Source organism: Callospermophilus lateralis, chromosome 8, assembly GCF_048772815.1.
Source record: "Callospermophilus lateralis isolate mCalLat2 chromosome 8, mCalLat2.hap1, whole genome shotgun sequence".
NCBI lineage: Eukaryota > Metazoa > Chordata > Mammalia > Rodentia > Sciuridae > Callospermophilus > Callospermophilus lateralis.
In genome coordinates, this window is record NC_135312.1 from 36992182 (window position 1) to 37014006 (window position 21825).

Here is a 21825-nt window from a genome sequence, read left to right on the forward strand (position 1 = left end):
ATTGTTAATTAAACAAATTACCATTTTCCCTTTTGAATTGAAATCTCACTTTTGCCATATATTGTATTTCCATTTATATGTAGATCTACCTCTGAACCTTCAGTATCAGTTTCTATTGCTGTATAACAAATTACCACAAGTTCAGTAGCCTTACTGATTGGTGCAAGTTCTGTGGTCAGAAGTCTGGTCACAGTGTGACTGAGTTCTTTTGCTCAGGTTCTCAAAGACTTAAATTTTCTCATCAAGAGGCTGTAGGAAGAATCCACTTTCAGTCTCTTTCAGGTTGTTGGCTTAATTCAGTACCCTTTAGCAGTAGGAATGAGGTCTCCATTGGAAGCCGCCCCCCCCCGCCCCCAATTCATAAGTATCACCAGCATCTGTTTTTTGAGTTGTATTTAATTTGCTAAATTTTGTTTTTGAGTCAATATTCATAAGAGAAATTGATCTAAAATTTTTGTGACAATTATAAACAAGTTTGCAAATTTATATTTTAGTAGTACATATAGGTATTTGTATGTTGGTGATAAATTATTGCTTTCAATGAGATATTTTTTTCTACCTTATTGTTGCCTTGCTGTGAAACTGTATTGTAAATTGGATGTACATAACATTTGATTTTTATTAATCACATACCTACTCTCTCTCTCTCTCTCGCATTTATTGAGTATCTTGGTCTTTAGCAACTATGAGATATCAGTAGTTATTTAAATTCTATATAATGTCATGGTAATAAAATGCTAACATCAACAAACTAAAGCAAGATATCCAATAAAAGGCATTCTGATTCTGCATTTCTGGGTTATGTTGAACTTCAAGTTACCAAACTCAGCCCAGGAGCACGTGGATCTTTTTGAACAGTTAATCTTTAATGGTGTTTTCCCATCATTAATCAGCAGCAAGTTTATTGGTAATCCAAATTTGCATATGATTTGTTTTCAACCTAAAAATGAAATTGGGTAATAATTAAAAGGTAGCTTTGTTTTCAGTAGTTTTAAGTAGTCATCACTGCATTTTAGTCATTGGTTCTCTGTATGACTTTGAAACCTGCTTCTATTAATTCTCAAGGCAAAACTCTATCAGTGGCAGAGTTTTATTGACCTGATGGTCAATAAAGCATGGGCTCATTTGGTTTATTAGCAGAAAATGGTAACAAGTCAGCTTTTAAGGACTTTGTCTAAATTTTAGAATTATGAATTATGTTCTTGAAAAATAAATCTTAAAAGGGCTTCACATTAAGTTGTTCTTTAGAGCTTTTTTATTCCAGGTTGCTAGATGTGCTCCTGGGAACAGCTGACAGAGAAGAGAAGGGCATTCTGTGCTTAGCTAGTTGGGTCCCTGGAAGCCTCTCCAGTTCACTGAAGAGCAGTTACCTACAACATGAGTTTGCCTAGGTGGTTGAATGTGAGTTAGAGTCTAAGAAATTAAACATAGTTTAGTATTTGAGTATAGTTGTATCAAGTATGCACAAATTCTCAGTTAATACTTATAAATAAATATTGCAGCTGAGAGAACATTTTTCAGATGATTTCGATAGTACTTAACTTTTACTTAGCACTCATTATGGATTGCACATTGTTCTAAGGGATTTAGGTATATTAATTCACTTGGTCTTTACAACAAGCCTTTGAGCAAGGTTAGCTAGTAAATGGAGGTGCCAGGAATTGACATTGGCATCTGGCCCCAGTGCCCTGGTTCTTAATCTCTACTACACAGCTTACTGATCTTATAAATCCACTAGCAGAGAAAACAGTGCTGTTCTTAAATAATCTTTCAGGCCAGGAGAAGAAAGTTCCTTTTTTTTAATAATTGCAGAATGATGCAATCATAAGTCCAAAGTGATTATTACTTCTCATATTTAGATCCTGTATTCCTATTTCTAAGAGAATGAAAGCCAGGCATGAAAGAAAAACTGGGGTGTTTTTATTTCCTTTTCCCACATTACCCCTTTTCTATAAAAATTCAATGATCAACAGACATTTGTTGATCATCTAATTTTGACCAAGTAATAGATACATGTAGAGGAATTGCCTGTTTCCTGACTTTGAAGAACAAAACTACCTGTGACAGTGTGCCTAGGGCAGTGGCTGAGCCATGCTCAGGGTTGTAATGAGGCAGAGCAGAGAATACCCCATGGTGTCTCCTGTGTGGACCCTTCCCAGTTTCCCTTACTTCAAGGTTAAACTAAAAATAGTCTAGAAGATGAACTGAGGCTAATGTGCCAAGTGGATATGGTTGACCAGCCTTCTGGAAAGAGACAGTAGCATTTGAAGAATTACAGACTGTGCTTGCAACATCCCTGATAAGACATTGGGGTACTAATTAAATTACATGTTCTTGGGTCCTGCTCTAGATCCTGTGAATCAGAATCCCTAGGGAAAAGGCCTGAGATACTATGATTCACAGGGGCCCCAAGGGAATTTTTAATGAAGGGAACTTGGGAAACAGAATGAATGGAATGAATATGTTTGTTCATGAACATAGTTGGAATGAGTTTTGGAGAGAATGGTGGAGGATGAGACTGGGTACAAAGGTCATGTCATGTCTTTGCTGTCTTTTGTGATTATTTTTCTACCTAATGGTAGTTACTTCTCAGGTATTAACAGGTACATTAAACTGAGTGTTTACTTAGACTTGAACAACTGCATTTAAATTGAAAGCAAAATTTTTAAAGTTTGTACTTCAGTCCAATGTATAGGACTCCACTCTACTTATCTATGACTTGAGAAATGCTGAGGAGGTGAGCAAAGAATAGAAGGAACATTGTTCACCTCCAGTGTGTTCTGTCTCCAAGTATGGTCTCATTTTATTCCTCAGTAGATGAAGTTCAGAGGCTAATTATATCATTCATAGCTAGTTAGTAATTATAACTAACAAGTGGTACAGCTAATATTTGAGCCTGGATCTATAGAACAGGAGGAATTTGATGTGTCCAAATGGGGTGAGCCTGATCTCATGCATGTGTGGAATATAAAGAAGCTGATTTCATAGAAGAGAGTAGAAGAGCAGTTACCCCAGTCTGGCTAAAGTGGGAGAGGAGGGTGCAGGGAGAGAGTGGTTAAATAGATAACAAAGTTACAGGTAGAGAGGGTGGAATGAGTTCTGATGTCCTTTTGCTCAGAAGAGTGACTATGCTTAACAATTTTGTATTGAATATTTCAGAATAGCCAAAAGAAGGGATTTTGAATATTCTCACCACAAAGAAATCATAAATGTATAAAGTGAAAGACATGCTAATTAGCCTGACTTGATTAATATACCTGTATCAAAACATCATATTGTACCCCTTAAGTATGTATAATAATTATATGTCAATCAAAATCAATTTTTTTTTGTTTTGGTACCAGGGATTGAACCCAGGGATGCTTGGTGCCATATCCCTACCCTGTTTTGTATTTTATTTAGAGACAGGGCCTTGCTAAGTTGCTGAGGCTGGCTTTGAACTTGTGATCCTCCTGCCTCAGCCTCTTGAACCGCTGAGATTACAGGTATGTGCCACTGCACCGGCCAAAATAAAAAGTTTTTAAAAATGAGTAAAATAGGGGCTGGGGTTGTGGCTCAACAGTACAGCCTTATCATCATCCAAAGAACATGTATGAAGACAGGAATTGGTGTCAACATACTTTATATACAACCAGAGATAGGAAAAAACTGTGCTGTATACATGTAATAAGAATTGTAATACATTCCACTGTCATTTATTTTTTAAAATAATCAATTAAGGGCTGGGGATGTGGCTCAAGTGGTGGCGCGCTCGCCTGGCGTGCATGCGGCCCGGGTTCGATCCTCAGCACCACGTGCAGATGGAGATGTTGTGTCTGCCGAGAACTAAAAAATAAATATTAAAAAAAAATTCTCTCTCTCTCTCTCTCTCTCTCTCTCTCTCCCCCTCTCAAAAAAATCAATTAAAATATATATAAAAAAAGATGAATGAAAAGCAAAAATAAATAAATAAATAAGCAAAAGAAAGGTTTTGTGTCCATCTACAACCTAAAAAAAAAAAAAAAAAAGTAAAGTACTCATTCCCTCAATTAAAATGCATAACTATGAAATTTAGAATTACAATCAGAGGTCATAGGAAAGAGTCTCTGTCATTTGTTACCATGTCAATTGTGCCCAGTATTTTGTTGATTTTTTCTTTTAAAAGAAGCTAATTGTCAGTATTTTATGTGAGTTTATGTCCATTTTAAAATGTTGGTTCTCTCTATACTTAAAAAAAATTAAAACAACATCTTTACCAACACCCTGACCAAATACATCATTGTATAGAATTACATATTTGTGCACTCTAGATTACATAATTTCCCAAGTCTAAACTTTAAAATAACATGAGTCTTAATGATTCTTAAGGAGGTATATCTTACTCTGGTTTGCTTTTCTTTTTCTTAGAGAAACTTTCCTGAATATTTACATGAAACAATATTAATAAGAGATTCTTTTCTCAGTACTGGCATACTTTTAACTTTGCTGGTTAGATGGAGAAAGAAGAAAAGACCACGTGTTCCAGGCTCTGGTGGGAAAGGTACAGGCCTCGATTGTATCTGGGAGGCTTGGTGGTGTCTTTTGGTGCCTTTTGACCATAAGTGTCTGTTTTCTGCACCTGTTGGGGCTGGAAACATGCATCTTTCCACTTCCTAGTACACTTTCACTTCAATGAGGTACCAGATGCAATTAGTGGCATACAAAGTATATAGAGAAAAATGTTAGTGGACCTTGAAACCAATTCCAGGTATCTTATGAATACGGGACAGAAAGAACAGAAAATATTTGTATGCATGGCAAATGGTAAGGGTCAGAACTATTTTGCAGAATCTTTGTTTTAGTTACAAGTATGTATGTAATATAGGTTGAAAGCCACTGATTTAGGGTAGCTATGGACCCTTGTATTTCTGCCCAATATAAAAGGATTTAATTAAACTGGAAATTTGGGAAGACTCTCATTATTTGTTAATTACCTTCAAACCAGATTTTTTCTTTCCAGTCCCATGAAAGCGCAGATTCTCTGTTTTGCTTCAATTCATCCTCTGATCCAATTATCAGTTTTCAAGAATGAGCAGCAGTGCTGATGGGAAAGAGTTCTTACAAGAGGCTGAGCTGTTGGGCCAGCTGTGGAGGGTAGGAAAAGGACTATTGGCAGCTGAGGGAGATACCGAGATGCTGGGGGTGGGAGAGTGAGCCAGCCCCAATTCTGTTTCCTCTAAACTTCCTTGAGAATGAAAAGGAGGAAGGAAAGGTCACCTAATTTTAAGGACATTGAAAAGGCTCAGAGGAAAGCAGACCTAGAAATAGTTCAGCAATTAAATGTTTTTCAGGCATCATGAAATTATTTCTTGGAAATCAAATGACTTAAGGAAAAACGTGGTTCTTGCCTGGGTCTGTGGAATGAGAAGCTAATTGGCTCTGTGAGTCAGTAATTTTGTAAGGGTGAGGTTATTAGTCATACACACCAGGAATTACCAGAAGTTAACTCTTCCCATATTTAATTAATCTTATGTTTGCAGTCTCAAAAAATCATGTTCTGAACTCTACAGAACCAAGTAGAATTTAGATTGTTGTATGAGACCGTGGACACTAGAGGGATACATATCCTTGTGTCTTAATAAGAATTTACTTTCAAATGAAAACTGTCCTCTAAAGTTTCCAGAAATAATAGCAAATTATGCTAACCTCAATCTTGTAAAAATCGTAACTTTTGTCCTAATGATCACCTAGTGAGTATGGTGTGAAATGCATGAAAAGCACTTAGTATTTATATCAACTACTTTCCTCTGCTACATGTTGATTAATTTAATGACATTATCTTATATCTCTATGCCAGAGGGGATTTTTGGATATGTTCTGAACTACTGTAATAACTCAAGTTGTCATTACAAGTTATAGCCAAAGGACTACACTATTTTTATATACTGAAGTGGAAAACAGGTTTTTCAAATATATTTCAGAGGTCAATCAGCATTTTACAAATTATAATGAAAAGATAGTGAGCATTAATTTGGCGAGTCAGTGGTCATTGATTTAGTTCTCTTTGTAAAAGTATTTTTGAGAATAAACGCCAAAGGACAGAGATATGATGGGGATAGAACTTTTTCTTCTTGGTCCTATCATTTGTTTAAGATTGCTAAGACTGATTTGATGATACAAGCTAGCTAAGACTAACTTTCTAGCAGGGGCACATATCGTGGGTTAAATATTCAGATACAATTACAAGCACTCAGAGACTGTTGTCTTCTGCCATTAAAAATGACTTTCTATTCTTATTTATTTTTATTATTTTGCTTCCAATTCATGCAGTTTTTAAAGATCTGATGGATGTTTGAAAGGTTATGATTCAGTTTTTCTTTCTGTAAATGCAAGGATAAAGATAACTGTAATCTCTTAGATTGCTTAAGGCCCAATGTATAATAAAAAGTTATACTAACAAGAATGGATTTAAAAAATATTGATTCACGAGAATCACTGGAATACTTGGATTAAATCTTCCGTTGCTGCTAGGTAATGATTTAGTGTATCAGATCCATGAAAGCTGGATGTAATTTCAATGCCCTATGGGGGAAACTATTAAATTCCTGGTTGGTATAAAACTTTAGGGAAAAGAATACTTAGGTTATAAACTTAGAATGAAGCTTATGAAGGAAGCAGGTTTAAATAATTTTCCCAAACTACTTCAGTGCCTTCAGTTCTGTTTTGCACCTGGGATTGCATTTTGATATTTCCAGGCCATCACCTCACCTAGACCCTGGGCTGCTGGAGAATGGGAGCTAAGTCTTAATCATCTCTGTATTCCTAATGTAGTGTGGCATGAAGCACATAGCCTAGATTTTCTCTAGGTGAAGTCTGTGGACACCTAAATCAGATTCCCACCTGTAAAGTTTTGTTAATTCAAATGCTCAGGACATACCCACAGATTTACTAGATAAGAATCTCCAGAGATGAATTTCAATCCAAGATAAGTAAATGCAATGGCATTGATAAAGCAAAGATGGAAACCAAGGCCCCGGACCCTGCCCTGCACATACTTTTATGATGTGCTCATTATCTGCTGGATGAACTTTTAGGGACGTGTGCTAAGTGCCAGACACTCTAGATACACAGATGAATGAAACACATTAATGGTCAAAACTTTTGAGTCAGAAAGATGTGGTTGAATCAACCTTAGCTACCTGTGTCACAGGATTGGCCCAAATATTAGGTAAGATAATATATGTAAAGGACTTTGTAAAGTGCTTGGAATATAGTGTCCTATGTTCATAAATGTTAGCCTCCCCTCACTTTTTTTTTTTTTTTTTTTCTGGCTAAAGAGCTTCTAGATGGCGCTGAATTTCCTGGAAAATAAGGAAAACTTGAAAATAAGGAAGGGACTATGGATCAGTTAGATTTTGTTTTATAATACACCATCCCCAGTTTGGGTGATATAGCATTTAGTGACTCAAGATTTGGTGGATTGGCAGTTTAGGCTGAGCTCAGCTGGAACAGCTCATCTGTGTTCCCAGTGTGTCAGCTGGACACATTCATGTGCTGGTGGTCTGCTGGAAGCCAGTGGCTCACCCACATATCAGCAGGAGTAAAGGTGGTAAACGAGCTGTGTGTTCTTCTCCAGCAGACTAGTCCAGGCAGGCCAGGCTCATGGAAGTGGCAAAAGGGTTCCCAAGAGCAGTGAGAGAGAGCAAGTCCTGTTAAGCAAGCACCTTTCAAGCCCCTGCTTGTGGCCTGGGTGTTGTCTTTCTTTAGACAAAGCAAAGATTATGGCCAGGGGATAGAAACAATTTTCAACAGGTAGGGTAAGAATTCACCTCCTGATGGACAAAAGGATGTGCAAAGGAAAACTTTGTGACCATTGTGGTAATCTACACAGAATGGATTGTATTGACTGCTCACTAGCCATTGGGCTTTAGGCTGGGTGATTTACATATTGTTCTTTTAATCCTTGTGGCAATTTCCTGGAATACATGGCATTGTTCTCATTTTATAGATGAAAAAACTGACAAGAAGTGTCAAGACTTAACATGAGCACACATTAAGGCCAAAGTGTTTGCTTCAAGTTATAAAGAATGGTCTTTTAGGTGCTATCTTTTGTTGCTTAGGTGATCAGATGATCTGGTCTATAAGGCAGACGGTGTGTGCTTTTTTTAAATAAAGACTTGTTTAAAATAAAGCTCCAAAGATGTGGTTTATTTTCCCAATTATATGTTGAAATATTGGATCATGTATTTATTTGGGATAGAAAAAGTTTAAAAGTTTGCTCTCCTTTAAGACTTCCAACCAGGCATGGTGGCACACGCCTGTAATCCCAGGTTTTTAGGAAGCTGAGACAGGAGGATTGAGAATTCAAAGCCAGTCTGAGCACAAGTGAGGTGCTTAGCAACTCAGTGAGACCCTGTCTTTAAATAAAATACAAAATAGGGCTGGGGATGTGGCTCAGTGGTCAAGTCTTCCTGAGTTCAAGCCCTGGTTACACCCCTCAAAAAAAGACTTCCCAGAAGCTTATTGGATGTGTGTTTTGTTTGCTTTTTGCCAGATCACCTACCCAACCTGGATCTCACTGCATCCTGGACATGACTGAGGTTTTCCAATGGGCCAGATATCACTGGCAGCAACTGATGGGTCACCGAAACAGGGATGATGACGAGAGGTCGTACAACTATTCCTCGCTACTTGTTTGTGGGTCCAAGTCCTCCCAGACCCCCAAACTGGCAGGAAAGCACCGGGTCGTTATTCCCCATCTCTGGCCCTTCAAGGATGAGTATGAAAAGTTCTCTGGAACCTACGTGAATAATCGAATACGAACAACAAAGTACACACTTCTGAATTTTGTGCCAAGAAATTTATTTGAACAGTTTCACAGGTACTGTTTTCTTTTTGAGAAAAAAAGAACAAAAAACTTAGAATGCTGTTCATTTTAGTTGACACATTTTTATTTTCATTTTCACCACACTGTGTGTTATTTAAGCCTAAGGCTTGTGACATCCTCCTTGGAAATTTGGGTTCAAGTCTGCTATTGGCATGATGGCCCCTCACATTCACCTAGCACTTTACAGTTGGTAAGATGCCTCTCTCTACCAGAGAAGGCACTGTTATTCTAAAATTATTATAGAATTAGGCAACTCCTTGTGGTGTAGCCAGTGTCCTGCCAGTGATAAATAGCTGACCAACGGCTACAGCCTTGTCATTTTCTCTCCCTTGCTTTAGTGTTCTTTCCATTAAACCATACTCCATTTTCATTTCACATTTTTCTTACTTCACAACATGGGGAAATAGAGTCCTGAAGCAAATGCGGTGTACGATGTTGCTATCTGAAGCAGTGACATAATTTAGTTTAATATGCATTTAAGAAGAGCTTCTGAGTTTACGCACCTAAGGAAATGCAGGTAAAAGCATTGCTCCTTTTCGTGTGGAGTTTTCAGATTAGCCAGGGACACAAGAATTATATACAAATGAAGAAAGATAGGGGAATGTGATGAGTGTTATCCAGTGCCATCATGTAGAATGGGAACCTCACAGAGAATCATAATACCAGTGTGAGCAATGGAAGGCAAAGTGGCATGTGACCTACTTCTAAGGGTGGGTGAGACATTCTAGCCTTAAGAGTGGTCTTCTCTGATAACACATAGGATCTATTCTGGGGAGCATTAAGAAATAGTGTTGGAAAGATAAGTCTAATCCACCAGAAGGGCCTTGATGTCAGGATAAAGAGGTGAGACCAAAAACTGCAGGCACATTTCTGAGCAGAGTAACATTCTCATGCCTGTATTTCAGTGTAATGTATAGATGGAGGGACTTAGGCAGAGAGTTCATTTAGGAAGCTGATGTATATAGCCAGGTGAGTTGTCATGGCAACCTGAACCTAGAACAATGTGGGACTGTTACTCTAACCTATTACAGTTATGGTGGGTTAGATGTGAGGAATCCATGAAAGGAGGAAAAAGTTGATGGGAACATATTGAGCTATTATGACAAGAAAGATTAACCAAAAAAGGAAAGACAGTTGTAAAAAGAAGCTTGGCTGGAATTTTTTTTTTTTTTTTTTGTAAATGTATTTGAAGTGGTATTGTGAGTGTAGAGGTTCTTAACATTTATGATTCATTCTACATACTTTATTCCCATATTTCATTCTATATATACTTCATATGCACTTATTCAACAGTGGTTGTGTTTGAAGTGCAGATGTGAATTTGTTGAATTACTGGCTTTAAGTATTATGGGTATTTATGTCTTCTATGGAGTTTGTAATCTAGTGTGTTTAATTGAAAACAAATCAGAAATTTGAAAAGTTCCTTGTAGATCTGGATATGGTCCACTTACAAATAATCAAAGTCACAGAAGAAAAAGAAAAAATATGAGTAGAGTATTCTTTTGAGTCATTTCATGGTCAATGGGAAAATATGTGATAAAAATTCAAGGGGCTATGCAAGATTGAGATTTTGGTTTTCTTTTAAACTTAAAATAAGGAACTAGTAGAGGAATATTTAAATATAAAACAGAGAAAGCAAAGAAGTTTCTGAATAATTAGGTTTTGAATAGCTTACAAAGAAATAGAAGGGTTACCCTCAAAGAGAAGACAAAAACCAAACAAACACCCTCAGGTTTTCCCACTTATTTGGGCCCTAGTTTGAATCTATTTGGTTATACAAAAGGCTAAAGAGTTAAAAACATGCTGACTCTGAATTTCTTCTATATTTAACTTTTAAAATAGAGAAAATAGTACTTCCTTGACACCTTCCTCTGCATATTTGGGTTGCAGGGCTGCCAATTTGTACTTCCTGTTCTTAGTCGTCCTGAACTGGGTGCCTTTGGTAGAAGCCTTCCAAAAGGAAATTACCATGCTGCCTCTGGTGGTGGTCCTTACAATTATCGCAATTAAGGATGGCTTGGAAGATTACCGAAAATACAAAATCGACAAACAGATCAACAATTTAGTCACTAAAGTTTACAGTAGGTAAGTGTAACTAGAGCTTCACTGAAGAATATATGTACATCTTTATATCATTTAGAAATGTGTTGGTTTTTTCCCTCCTAGGCGTGACCAGGACCTTTTTTTTTTTCCCTGTGTGGTTGTTATTGTTCTCTATGAATATTTCTTAAGATCCTACAGTGAACTTTAAGTCAGGTGTTGGAAGGAAAACAATAGCCTTTGTAGATCCAGGACTTCTATAACTTGTGCGCAGTGGAATTGAAAGAGACCTCAATCCATAAGAAGGAGAGCAAGCAAATTGTTTTTAGCATTAGATGTCATAATTTAGGATCAGAAATAAAATGAATTATGAAAAATAAGAGTAAACTTGAATGGATATGAAAAATAGGTTGGGATGTGAAGAGAAGAGAGGAGCTAGGAATTTTGGAGAAATGAAGAAAAGTGTTCCTTTTTATTCACAGAGTGGAGGCAGCCCATCACAGTAGCAGCAGCATCCACAGGAGGAAGTCCATTCAGGAGCATGGATATTATTAGAGACTTGCATTTTCAATATTTGTAAAATAAGTAGAAACTCTGTGTAATTAAACTCAGCTGAGGTGAGTTTGGTACCATGAGGTATCTTATATGCAGCTCCTGAGTTTTTATTTTTAGATTATAAGTCAATTTTTAGGGAACAATAAAGACATGGGTGTCTTGTCTGCAACCTTATAGGAGCCAGAGAGGAGTAGGCTAGGGAAGGCTTGTTGAAGAAGTGATATTTAAGCTGAAACTTGCAGAATTCTCAATATTGTTTATTATTAGACTTCAGTGGTTTTCACAACATTTGTTTTAAAGATCTATCAAGAAAACAAGAAAAGGAACATTTCTTTAAAAGATGATATGAGATTATGGGAATAATGAAAATTTAGTTCTACATTTTTCTTACACTTGTGTTTAATTAAAAGAGAACCAGGCCAGGAGCAACAGCGCACGCCTGTAATCTCAGTAGCTTGGGAGTCTGAGACAGGAGGATTGCGAGTTCAAAGCTAGCCTCAGCAACTTCGAGGCATTAAGCAACTCAGTGAGACCTTGTCTCTAAATGAAATACAAAAAAAAAAGAAAAGAAAAGAAAAAATAGGGCTGGGATGTGGCTAAGTGATTGTGTGCCTCTGAGTTCAATCCCTGGTCTCTGCCCCCCACCAAAAAAAGAAAAAAAATCTGATGTATTCTGTTAAACAATGGAATAGTAGTATAATGTAAGTTTGTAATTTGCATTTTAAAATCATAGAACATTTACAATAGTTCTATGAATCATTCATTAATATTTGATTACTTATAAAAATTCCAGGGATAAAGAGATGAAATGATTTTATAGGGAACAAAATCCACATTTTGACAAATTATAAGATTATCCAGCTAAAACCAAATTTGTCAAATGAAAAGAATACTTATCTATTTATATATATATTCTTACATATAAATAATTGCTGATTTTTTAAATTTAATTCTTTTTTTAGTTGTCAATGAACCTTTATTTTATTCATTTATAAGTGGTTCGAACCCAGTGTCTCACACATGGTAGGGGCAACCACTCTGCCTCTGAGCCACAACCCCAGCCCCAATTGCTGATTTTTAATATGAGTTTAGAGCTGATAATATGTGTTTAATTAACTTTCTAAGTTCTAAAAAGTTCTTTCTAATCTTGGTAAATGTGCAGCTTGGTGAAATTATATAAGCTTGCCAAATACCTACCTTCTTTGATTTTGAATGTAATGGTAAAACAGTAAGTATAGTACCTAGTACTTTGTAATGGCAAGAAAAGGTTAGCCATCAGGACTACCATTACAGATCATTCACAATTAGCTAGAGCTTTTGCATGCCACATCATCACGTCATTAAGCCACACTTGAGAACTTCTAATAACATCTTACTATTTTTTAGATATTCATATTGCCTAGTGGGAGACCTGGCATAACTAATTTTTTTTGTCCTTTTAGACATAGTCTAGATCTTTTGTAGATGATTTGTGCATAAACTGAATAATGAAATGCAATATTCTAGTCAATTATTTAAGGTCCATTCTAAGATTTTTCTTCATGATTGTATTTCATAAGAGACTTGGATGATTTTCTTTTCATCTATATTCTATGTAATTTACTTTTGTTTAGTGATATAGAAGAATATAGAGTGCTTATGTATTCTCAAATTGTTCTTTGAATAATTATTATAAGGCTATAAAGAAATAAAGGTAGGCTATAAAACCATGCATTGTTGATTTAAATATGCTTATATTCCTATGAAATGTAAAGAGTTCGTTTAGGAGAATAAATTATTTCTCAGAAAATTGAGTGTGAAAGTATAGAGCTATTAAACTTAGCAAGCTTTTGGAAGAAGCATATTAATATTTCTAGGCAGATAATTTGGTTCTTATTTGTAATATACAGTCTTTCACAAATGCTTAATTTTTATGGGTAAGGATCATTTGAAACAACCAACACCGCGGCAGAAATTAAACATTTAAACCTTATTACACTCCAGTTTCTAAAGGAAACCTCATTTTCTTAAGACTGCCTTTAAATTGGTAATCTTTATAAGGGTATAGGTCTGTTTCAAGTTAATAGAAATGTCTTGAAAATAACATTATTACTCATTTAACAAATTTGGGTGTCTTCTACATGGCAGGCAATGAGAAATTTAATTTGTGCTAGTCAGGTTTATGTTATCTAACAATGTCTGAGCTAATAAAAAAATTTTTAAAAAAGTGTTTATATAGGGACATAATTTTGAAAGTTTCAGTCCATGCTTGGTCAGCTCCATTGCTTTTGGGCCTGAAGTGAGGCAGCACATCATGGGAGGAACAAATGACAGAAGATACTGCTCACTTTCTGGCAGCCAGGAAGCAAAGAGAAAAAGAGAGAGACAGGGTCGAGGGTACAAGAAGTCGCTTCAAGGTGCACTCCAAATGAAGTATCTTCCTCCTACTAGGTCCCATCTCTCAAAGGTTCTACCACTTCCCAATAGTGCCGTGGGCTGAAGACCAATCCTTCAACACATAGACCTTTGCGGACACTTAATCCAAACAATAGCAAGATTTAAATAAAAAATAGATATATAAGGCCTACCCTCAAGGTACAGACACTATTTTCTGACCTTTAAAAATTACCGTATTGTTCATCATTAGTGATTAGGGAAATGCAAATCAAGCCTACACTGAGATTTTATCTCATGCTAGTCAGAATGACAATCATCAAGAGTACAAACAGTAAAGCCAGGTGCAGTGCTGCATACCTGTAATCCCAGTGACTCGGGAGGCTGATGTAGGAGGATTGCAAGTCTGAGATCAGCCTCAGCAATTTATCAAGGTTTTAAGCAACTTAGTGAGATCCTGTCTCAAAAATAAAAATTAAGGGCTGGGTTTATGGCTCAGTGGTAGAGCACTCGCCTCACAAGTCTGAGGCCCTAGGTTTGATCCTCAGCACCACATAAAAATGAATAAATAAAATAAAGATTTGTAAAAAATAAATAAAATAAAATATAAATAAAAATTAAAGGACTGGTGATGCAGTTAAATGGTAAAGTGCTCCTGGTTTAAATTCCCAGTATCTACATAAATAAATGTATTAATAAATACTGCAGAGGATGTGGAGAGAAAAATAACATTTTTACATTGTTTGTGGGACTGCAAATTAGTACAATCACTATGGAAATCAGTATGGAGCTTCCTCAAAAAATTAGGCATGGAACCACCATACAACCCAATGATACTATTCCTCTATATTTATCCAAAAGAATTAAAGTCATCATACTACAGTAATAATATATACCATGGTTATAGCAGCACAGTTCACAACAGCCAAACTATGGAACCAGCCTCGGAGTCCATCAACCAATCTATAGATAAAGAAAATGTGTGTGTGTGTGTGTATACACATACACAAGAAAATAAAATTGTTTTATTCAGCCATTGAAAAATAACTAAAACTATGTTATTTCCAAGAAAATGGATGGAACTTTAGAACATCATGTTAAGTGAAATAAGCCAAGCTCAGAAGGTCAAGGGTCATATATTTTCATCTCGTGTGAAAGTGAAAAGAAAGGAAAAGAAAGGTAGTGGTGGTGAATCTCAAGAAAATTGTAGGCAAATCAGTAGAATAGAGGAAAGGGACCAGGGAGGGAGGAGGAGAAGGAAAGGGGAAATAATAGGGAATAATATCAGCCAAGTTATATTGTTTTATTGTGTGCATGAATGACTATATAACAACGAATCCCACCATTATATACAACTATAATGTACCAATAAAAATGTTGAAAAATTTTTTTAAAATATAAAACCAGTATGTAAAATTTAAATTACTAATAATAAATTTAGTTTTAAAACATGAAAAAAATCATCATGTTGTTGATAGTACCTACTGTTAGCATTTTAGGATTATCTCATAAATCCATGGAATTCCATGATTCTTGAAATGAATGGAAATACCAGTGGCCTTCTATGTTAATTAACTTTATATGTGGCATTTTATAAAGTAGTGGTTCTTCACATTCACTTTATAGTGTAATTTAAACCACATTCTATTTGGTGTTCATCAGAAGTAATGGGAGCTGTCAGTGTACTATGGAGCCACATGCCTCGTTTCAAATACCAGGGTCACTTAGGAGCTGTGTAGCTTATGTCACTTAACACACCAGGGTCAATATTTTGTAAAAAGGGGGGGGGGAACCATAGTACATTCATAATACCTACCACAAACCACAGATAACAATTAAATGAGTAAAGGTATATAAAGCATCTCATAAAACCTAGCTGTTGTTGTGTCCAATGGTAACTTACTATATTAATTACTATTTGAGCCAGGCATGGTGGCTCATGCCTGTAATCCCAGCAACTCAGCAGGAGGATTGCAGTTCAAGGCCAACCTCAGCAATTTGTCAAAGCCCTAAGTAATTTAGCAAGACCCTACCTCAAAATAAAAAGAACTGGGGATTTGGCTCAGTGGTAAAGTGATCTTGAATTCAAACCCAAGTACAAAAAAAAAAAAAAAAGAGAATTTGAGATACATAGTTCATGCTCAATAGCTTCTACTTTCCCATATGAAAAAGTTAAATGGAAATTGGTTATATATCTTATATATTATAAATTATTTTTAGTATTTACTAGAAAAATACCTTAAAAATCAAAATGAGCTATTTGTTGAAAATCCCACCCTGTTCTATTTTTTTGTTTTAGAAAGTAAGAAGTAGAAACCCACATTTTCCTGTCTTTATCTCCCTCCCTCACTCCCCTTTACCAATTTCCTACCCAAGTGGAGTTACTGTTAAATGTCAATGGCATTGTCTTCTCAGCTTCTTCCAATGCTGATGTAGTAGAGCTGTTTAATATTGAACTCTTAAGAGGAAAATGGTCCTGGAAGCTTTCCTAAAGAAGGGATTGTGAGTGCCATGTTCTGACCAGTGAGAGTTACCCACAGCACAAAAAACTAAGTAGATGTAAGAAGCTCTAAATGCATATTTAGGCCCCAAGAGAAGACAATCATTATTCAGGAAAGAAACTTAGTCTTATTTCGCATGGACCAACATTTGTGAATGTTCAAAGTTAGTCAAACTTGCAGGAATTGTGGTTACTTAGTGTATAGTTGCCTCCATACTCTGCACTCTCTCATGCCTCCTGTCTTCGTTCCTCTGCCCAAGGATGGGCACCCTGACTGATGTGCTGTCCCTCCTCTCTTCACCTGATCATCCTTCAAAAAGGTGCAGGACCACTCTTCCAGGAGTAAATGCCTCCCCTATCTGCTTCCATAGTAGCTCTATTTACAACTCTCTTGTATGAAATTATTGTTTGTGTTTTCAATTTTTTGACTCTACATTTTTTATAGTGGGGACCATATCATTATCATTTTCATATCCTTAGCACCTTATATAATATACTAATGTCAGTATATGTTTATTGATCTAGCTATTAGGAAAATCAGCTATTTTTAAAAATTCAAAATGAATACCAAATAGGGAAAAATGACGTGAATTCATGAGAAAGTAGAAACTATTGAACATGAACTATGTATCTCAAATTCCTTTTTTTTTTTTTTTTTTTTTTTTGGTACTTGGGTTTGAATCCAAGGTTACTTTACCACTTTTATTTTGAGGCAGGGTCTGCTAAATTACTTAGGGCTTTGACAAATTGCTGAGGCTAGCCTTGAACTACAATGCTTTTGCCTCAGCCTGCTGAGTTGCTGGGATTACAGGCATGAGCCACCATGCCTGGCTCAAATTCCTTCATATTATAACATCCAAATCTTGACCTATTTTTTTCCAACCTTAGATTAAGAGGGAACTCACTTCCTTGTAATAGTAACCTGTCCATCTGTATTGTTAATGTCATTCCTTATTGTTTCTCTATAGTTTCGACCAACTTCCTCCATTCTGTCTTCAAATTTGTTTTAGTACTTTAATTTTTAAAAAATTTTAAAAATATTTTTATTTTTTAGTTGAAGGTGAACACAATACCTTTTATTTTATTTTTATGTGGTGCTGAGGATCAAACCCAGTGCCTCACACATGGTAGGTAAGTGCTCTACCACTGAGCCACAACCCCAGCCCCTCTGTCTTCAGTTTTATATCTTGACTTCTCTATCAGCTTCTTCCCTATATTCAAATTTGTGTTTGACTCACTTCCCTTACAGAGACTATTTTCACTCTTTATTCTTCTACAGCTAAACTCTAACAATGTTCTACTCTCCAACTTCAGATTGTTCCCTGATTTGCTGGAGGCCACACTTTCTCCTTCACTGCTCCCTAACAATAATTACATGTTATCAGCAGACCTTATAACCAGATCTGTAGGCACTTTGATTCTTTTTTTTTTTTTTAATATTGTTTAGTTGTCAATGAATCTTTATTTTATTTATTTATATGTGGTGCTGAGAATCGAACCCAATGCCTCACACATGCTAGGCAAGCGCTCTACCACTGAGCTACAACCCCAGCCCATGATTCTTATGCTACAAGATACCTCTGTTCATAGCAGCTCAATTCATATATAGCTAAACTGTGGAAGCAACCTAGATGCCCTTCAATAGATGAATGGATAAAGAAACTGTGGTATGTATACACAATGGAATATTATTCAGCGTTAGAAGAGAATAAAATCATGGCATTTGCATGTAAATGGATGGAGTTGGAGAATATCATGCTAAGTGAAGTAAACCAATGCCAAAAATCCAAAGACCAAATGTTCTCTCTGATAAGTTGATGCTAATCCAAAACGGGGACGGGGGGACATGGAAAAAATGGAGGAACTTTGGCAAAGGGGAGGGAGGGTAGGGAGGGTGCATGGGGGCAGGAAAGATGGTGGAATTATATGGACATCATTACTCTAGATATACGTAAGACTGAATATAGGGTATGATGCTACATCGTGTACAGCCAGAGAAGTAAAAATTTGTGCTGCAGTTGTGTACAATGAATCAAAATGCATTTTGCTGTCATATATACCTAATTAAAATTTAGAAAAGATACCTCTGTGGCCCTTAACTATGATTCCTTCCTAAAATTTTCTTCTCCCTTGATTTCTCTAGGATCACTTTCTCTTGGATCTTCTTTCACTTTTCTATCATCTTGAAATCTCTTTCCCTAAAGAACCTTTTATCCTTGTGTTCAACCCCAGGGCTGCAAAGACCCCATGCATACTGTGTACTAATCCCAAAGAGAGAACTTGGAGGACTCAATGGAGCGGTTTTGGACATTTTATTATTCACTTGTTCCTCTGCAGTGGCAGGCCAGGATGCAATGGAGGGCTGTACCCTGCCTACAAGCTGGGGAAATACGTAAGATAGGTTGCATGTCCACTGCAAGGTGGCTTTCTTAGATGTTTGTGAGTACATTTCTTTTCTTTACAACCTAGGTTACTTTGTTCAGATAATCTACCAAGGACTGGAGATAAGGGAAGTGGCAGCTCCCCATTTTCACCACATTGTTTTAGAGACCTTATCTCACTGCAAGCTTTCCTAGGCACTGATTTGTGGTTAACCCAACACCTTACCTGGTACCAGTTGTTCTCTGTATACTTCCAATTCTGAATCTATATTCGTGGGCATTAAATCAGAATGTTCAAACTGGTAGACATTTTTAAACTGCATATCCCTCTTCAAATAAAAACTTCTCAGAATGAATTTATTCCCTCTGTGATGCAGTTTCTTCCAAAATCTGAAACATGTTGGAAGGCAACATCAACCCATTATACAAATTAGAAACCATAGTGTCATTCTTGGTAACTCCTTTTCATGTACTAAGAGAACTTGGCTGTCTCTAGTACCTAAATATGTTCTGATTTTGTCTCTTGCTCATTTCTGTTGCTACTGCTTTCATTCTGATTGTCTTCATCCTTCTCTTGAATTATTTCCATGATTTTCCATTGGTCTCTTGGTCATTCCTACCGCTAATTCAGCTGCCACCAATAAAATGTGCAGTACTCCATTGCAGGAGTGAGTGAACAGAAGTAGCATCATACCCTTCCTGTTAACCTTTGGTGACTCTTTTTTTTCTATGGAACAGAATGCCTACACACAAGTATGGCATATAGGACTGAACCTTCAAATATGATTACTTTTCATATTCTATTAATTTTTTCCATGGAAGAATGAACTGGTATGCACATACTTTTAGGTAAAGTTTGATAAAGATGAACTAAGTCATTTATTTGCTTTTCTCCATAAACTAGCAAATTCTAGAGTCAAGGATTTCCTTTATTTGGATCAACCTGGTGGATTAGGTATTTAGGGAGGCTAGGTCATGAAAACATACTTCTTCATATTTATTTTGCCCATTGAGGTGATATTTCTTTAAATATCTAGTATAATTTGTAGAGCAGAAACATTAAAATATTTCTCTAAGATGGCATTTCCATTTAACCTCACAAATCCATAATTTGTAACATATAGGTTATATAGCTTAAAATATAACTATCTACCAGGATTTTTACATTGAATATGAATATTTAACCTCATAAATGTAATAGAAAACAAATAACTTTGCTTTTAAAATAAGTATAATTTTATGTCAAATACCAGTTCTTCATATATATCTAAGAGACAGTGAGGGAATGAGACAGACCTTTGAAACTATTGTTACTGGCATTTTATGTGAAAGGCCAGTAACAATAGTTTCATTAGCTGATTTGACATTCTACATTAGCTATTTCATTAGCTGATTTGACATTCTACTATATGATGTCCTCATTTTATACTAAGGAAAATGCTTTATGGAGCATAAAAAATGTCATTGGCCAGAAAGGTGTAAGAAGTTTGTACAAAGCTTTAATATAAATAGAGTATTTAAGGCAAGTAAACCTCAAAAGATGTGTCTTTCATCGGAAAAAAAAAAAAAAACAAGTACAGCATGAGAAAACTATACTTTGGCAAAGGATCAAATTTGCCATTCTCCTTTCTCAGAATCAGCTGTGTAAAATCAGGACTGGATCACTTTAAGCTGTACAGCCATCCCTCAGTGTCTGTGAAGGGAGGGAGGGGATGCTCAAATCCCTTATTTAAAATGGTATTATATTTGCATGTAGCCTAGGTACATCCTCCTGCATACATTAAGTCATCTCTAGATTACTTATAATACCTAATACAATCTAAATGCTGTATAAATTGTTGTCATGCTACATTTATTATAGAATAATGACAAGAAAAAAGTTGTATATGTTCAGCACAACTTTTTATTTCTAGCAGTTTTGATGTGTGGTTGGTCGAATCCACTGAAATAGAAGGCTGATTTTGGATCTATTCAGTGATAATTAGAGATGTTAATATGGTGGCATAATTATTTTTTTTAAATATTGTGTTTTATTTAATTATACACCCTATCTGCCAGATGGGCAGCTCTCTGAGAGCAGATAATATGCCTTTGTACCCTGTTAGGTTCCTGACCAGAGCAGCATGCAGGAATTGCTCTGCATGTAAATAAATGCATCTACTGTTAACTGTGATTTTATTAGAATTGCACTCAAAAGATGTAAAATTTCAAAATCTCACATGAATAAAGCACTGAAAACTATGTTTTAGTGGCTTAAGTAAACTTTCAGGTGAATCATTTGGGGAATTTAGGTTTTACCAATTGTGTAACTCCCCTTTTAGTATTTATTATGCTAAAATTCATCTTGATACTTTGAACATAATTTAAACTATAAAGTAAAATTTTAAGAAACAATTATATATATTTTTGGTTTAATATTATTCTTAAACTTTGTTTTTTTTTTTTTTTCAATTTTAGGAAAGAGAAAACGTATGTTGACCATTGCTGGAAAGATGTCACCGTTGGGGACTTTATTCGTCTCTCTTGTAATGAGATCATTCCTGCTGATATGGTATTACTGTTTTCCACTGATCCTGATGGAATATGTCACATTGAGACTTCTGGTCTTGATGGAGAAAGCAATTTAAAACAGAGGCAGGTGGTTCGGGGATATGCAGAGCAGGTAAATAATGTTTCTCAGCTGGCAATTTTAACTTTTTTTCCCCCAGAAAATAACTGAGCTCATTTCCACAGTACAACGAAGAGATTTTTAAATTCATTCTTACCTAGAGAAAATAGAATCCCTGATGATTTAATCCAGTTCCAGATATCAATGGACATTTACTATATTTTGTAGATAATAAGATAAAATGACTTTGGAGTTCAAACACTTCAATATGGCAATCATTTTTTTTTTGAACTTAATTAGAGGAACTTGAAAGACTTAATTTGCAACTTGGAAAATTACTTTGCAATAGAAATATGCACCTGCTAATTTGTTTTTCTTAATCTTAGATAAAGAAATCTTAGATTAATATCATATGCTTTGTTGATCATTGTTCCTAAGATCTATAATTACTTATATAACAAAGCCTTTCAAAATTTTTGGAGTTTCTCATACCATATAACTTCTAGACCATTCACTGCACTGT

General features: G+C 35.8%; 1 protein-coding gene across 1 annotated transcript in view; it reads left to right on the top strand.

Annotated features, from left to right (window-relative positions):
* The window catches only part of Atp10d (ATPase phospholipid transporting 10D (putative)), a 105100-nt gene that overhangs the window by 21876 nt on the left and 61399 nt on the right, over positions 1-21825 (top strand). Inside the window, exons 2-4 of the mRNA XM_076864614.2 lie at positions 8513-8839; positions 10736-10930; positions 21152-21356. Of these exons, the coding sequence (XP_076720729.2) occupies positions 8550-8839; positions 10736-10930; positions 21152-21356 (690 nt within the window). The 5' untranslated portion in view covers positions 8513-8549. The remainder of the gene's footprint in view (positions 1-8512; positions 8840-10735; positions 10931-21151; positions 21357-21825) is intronic.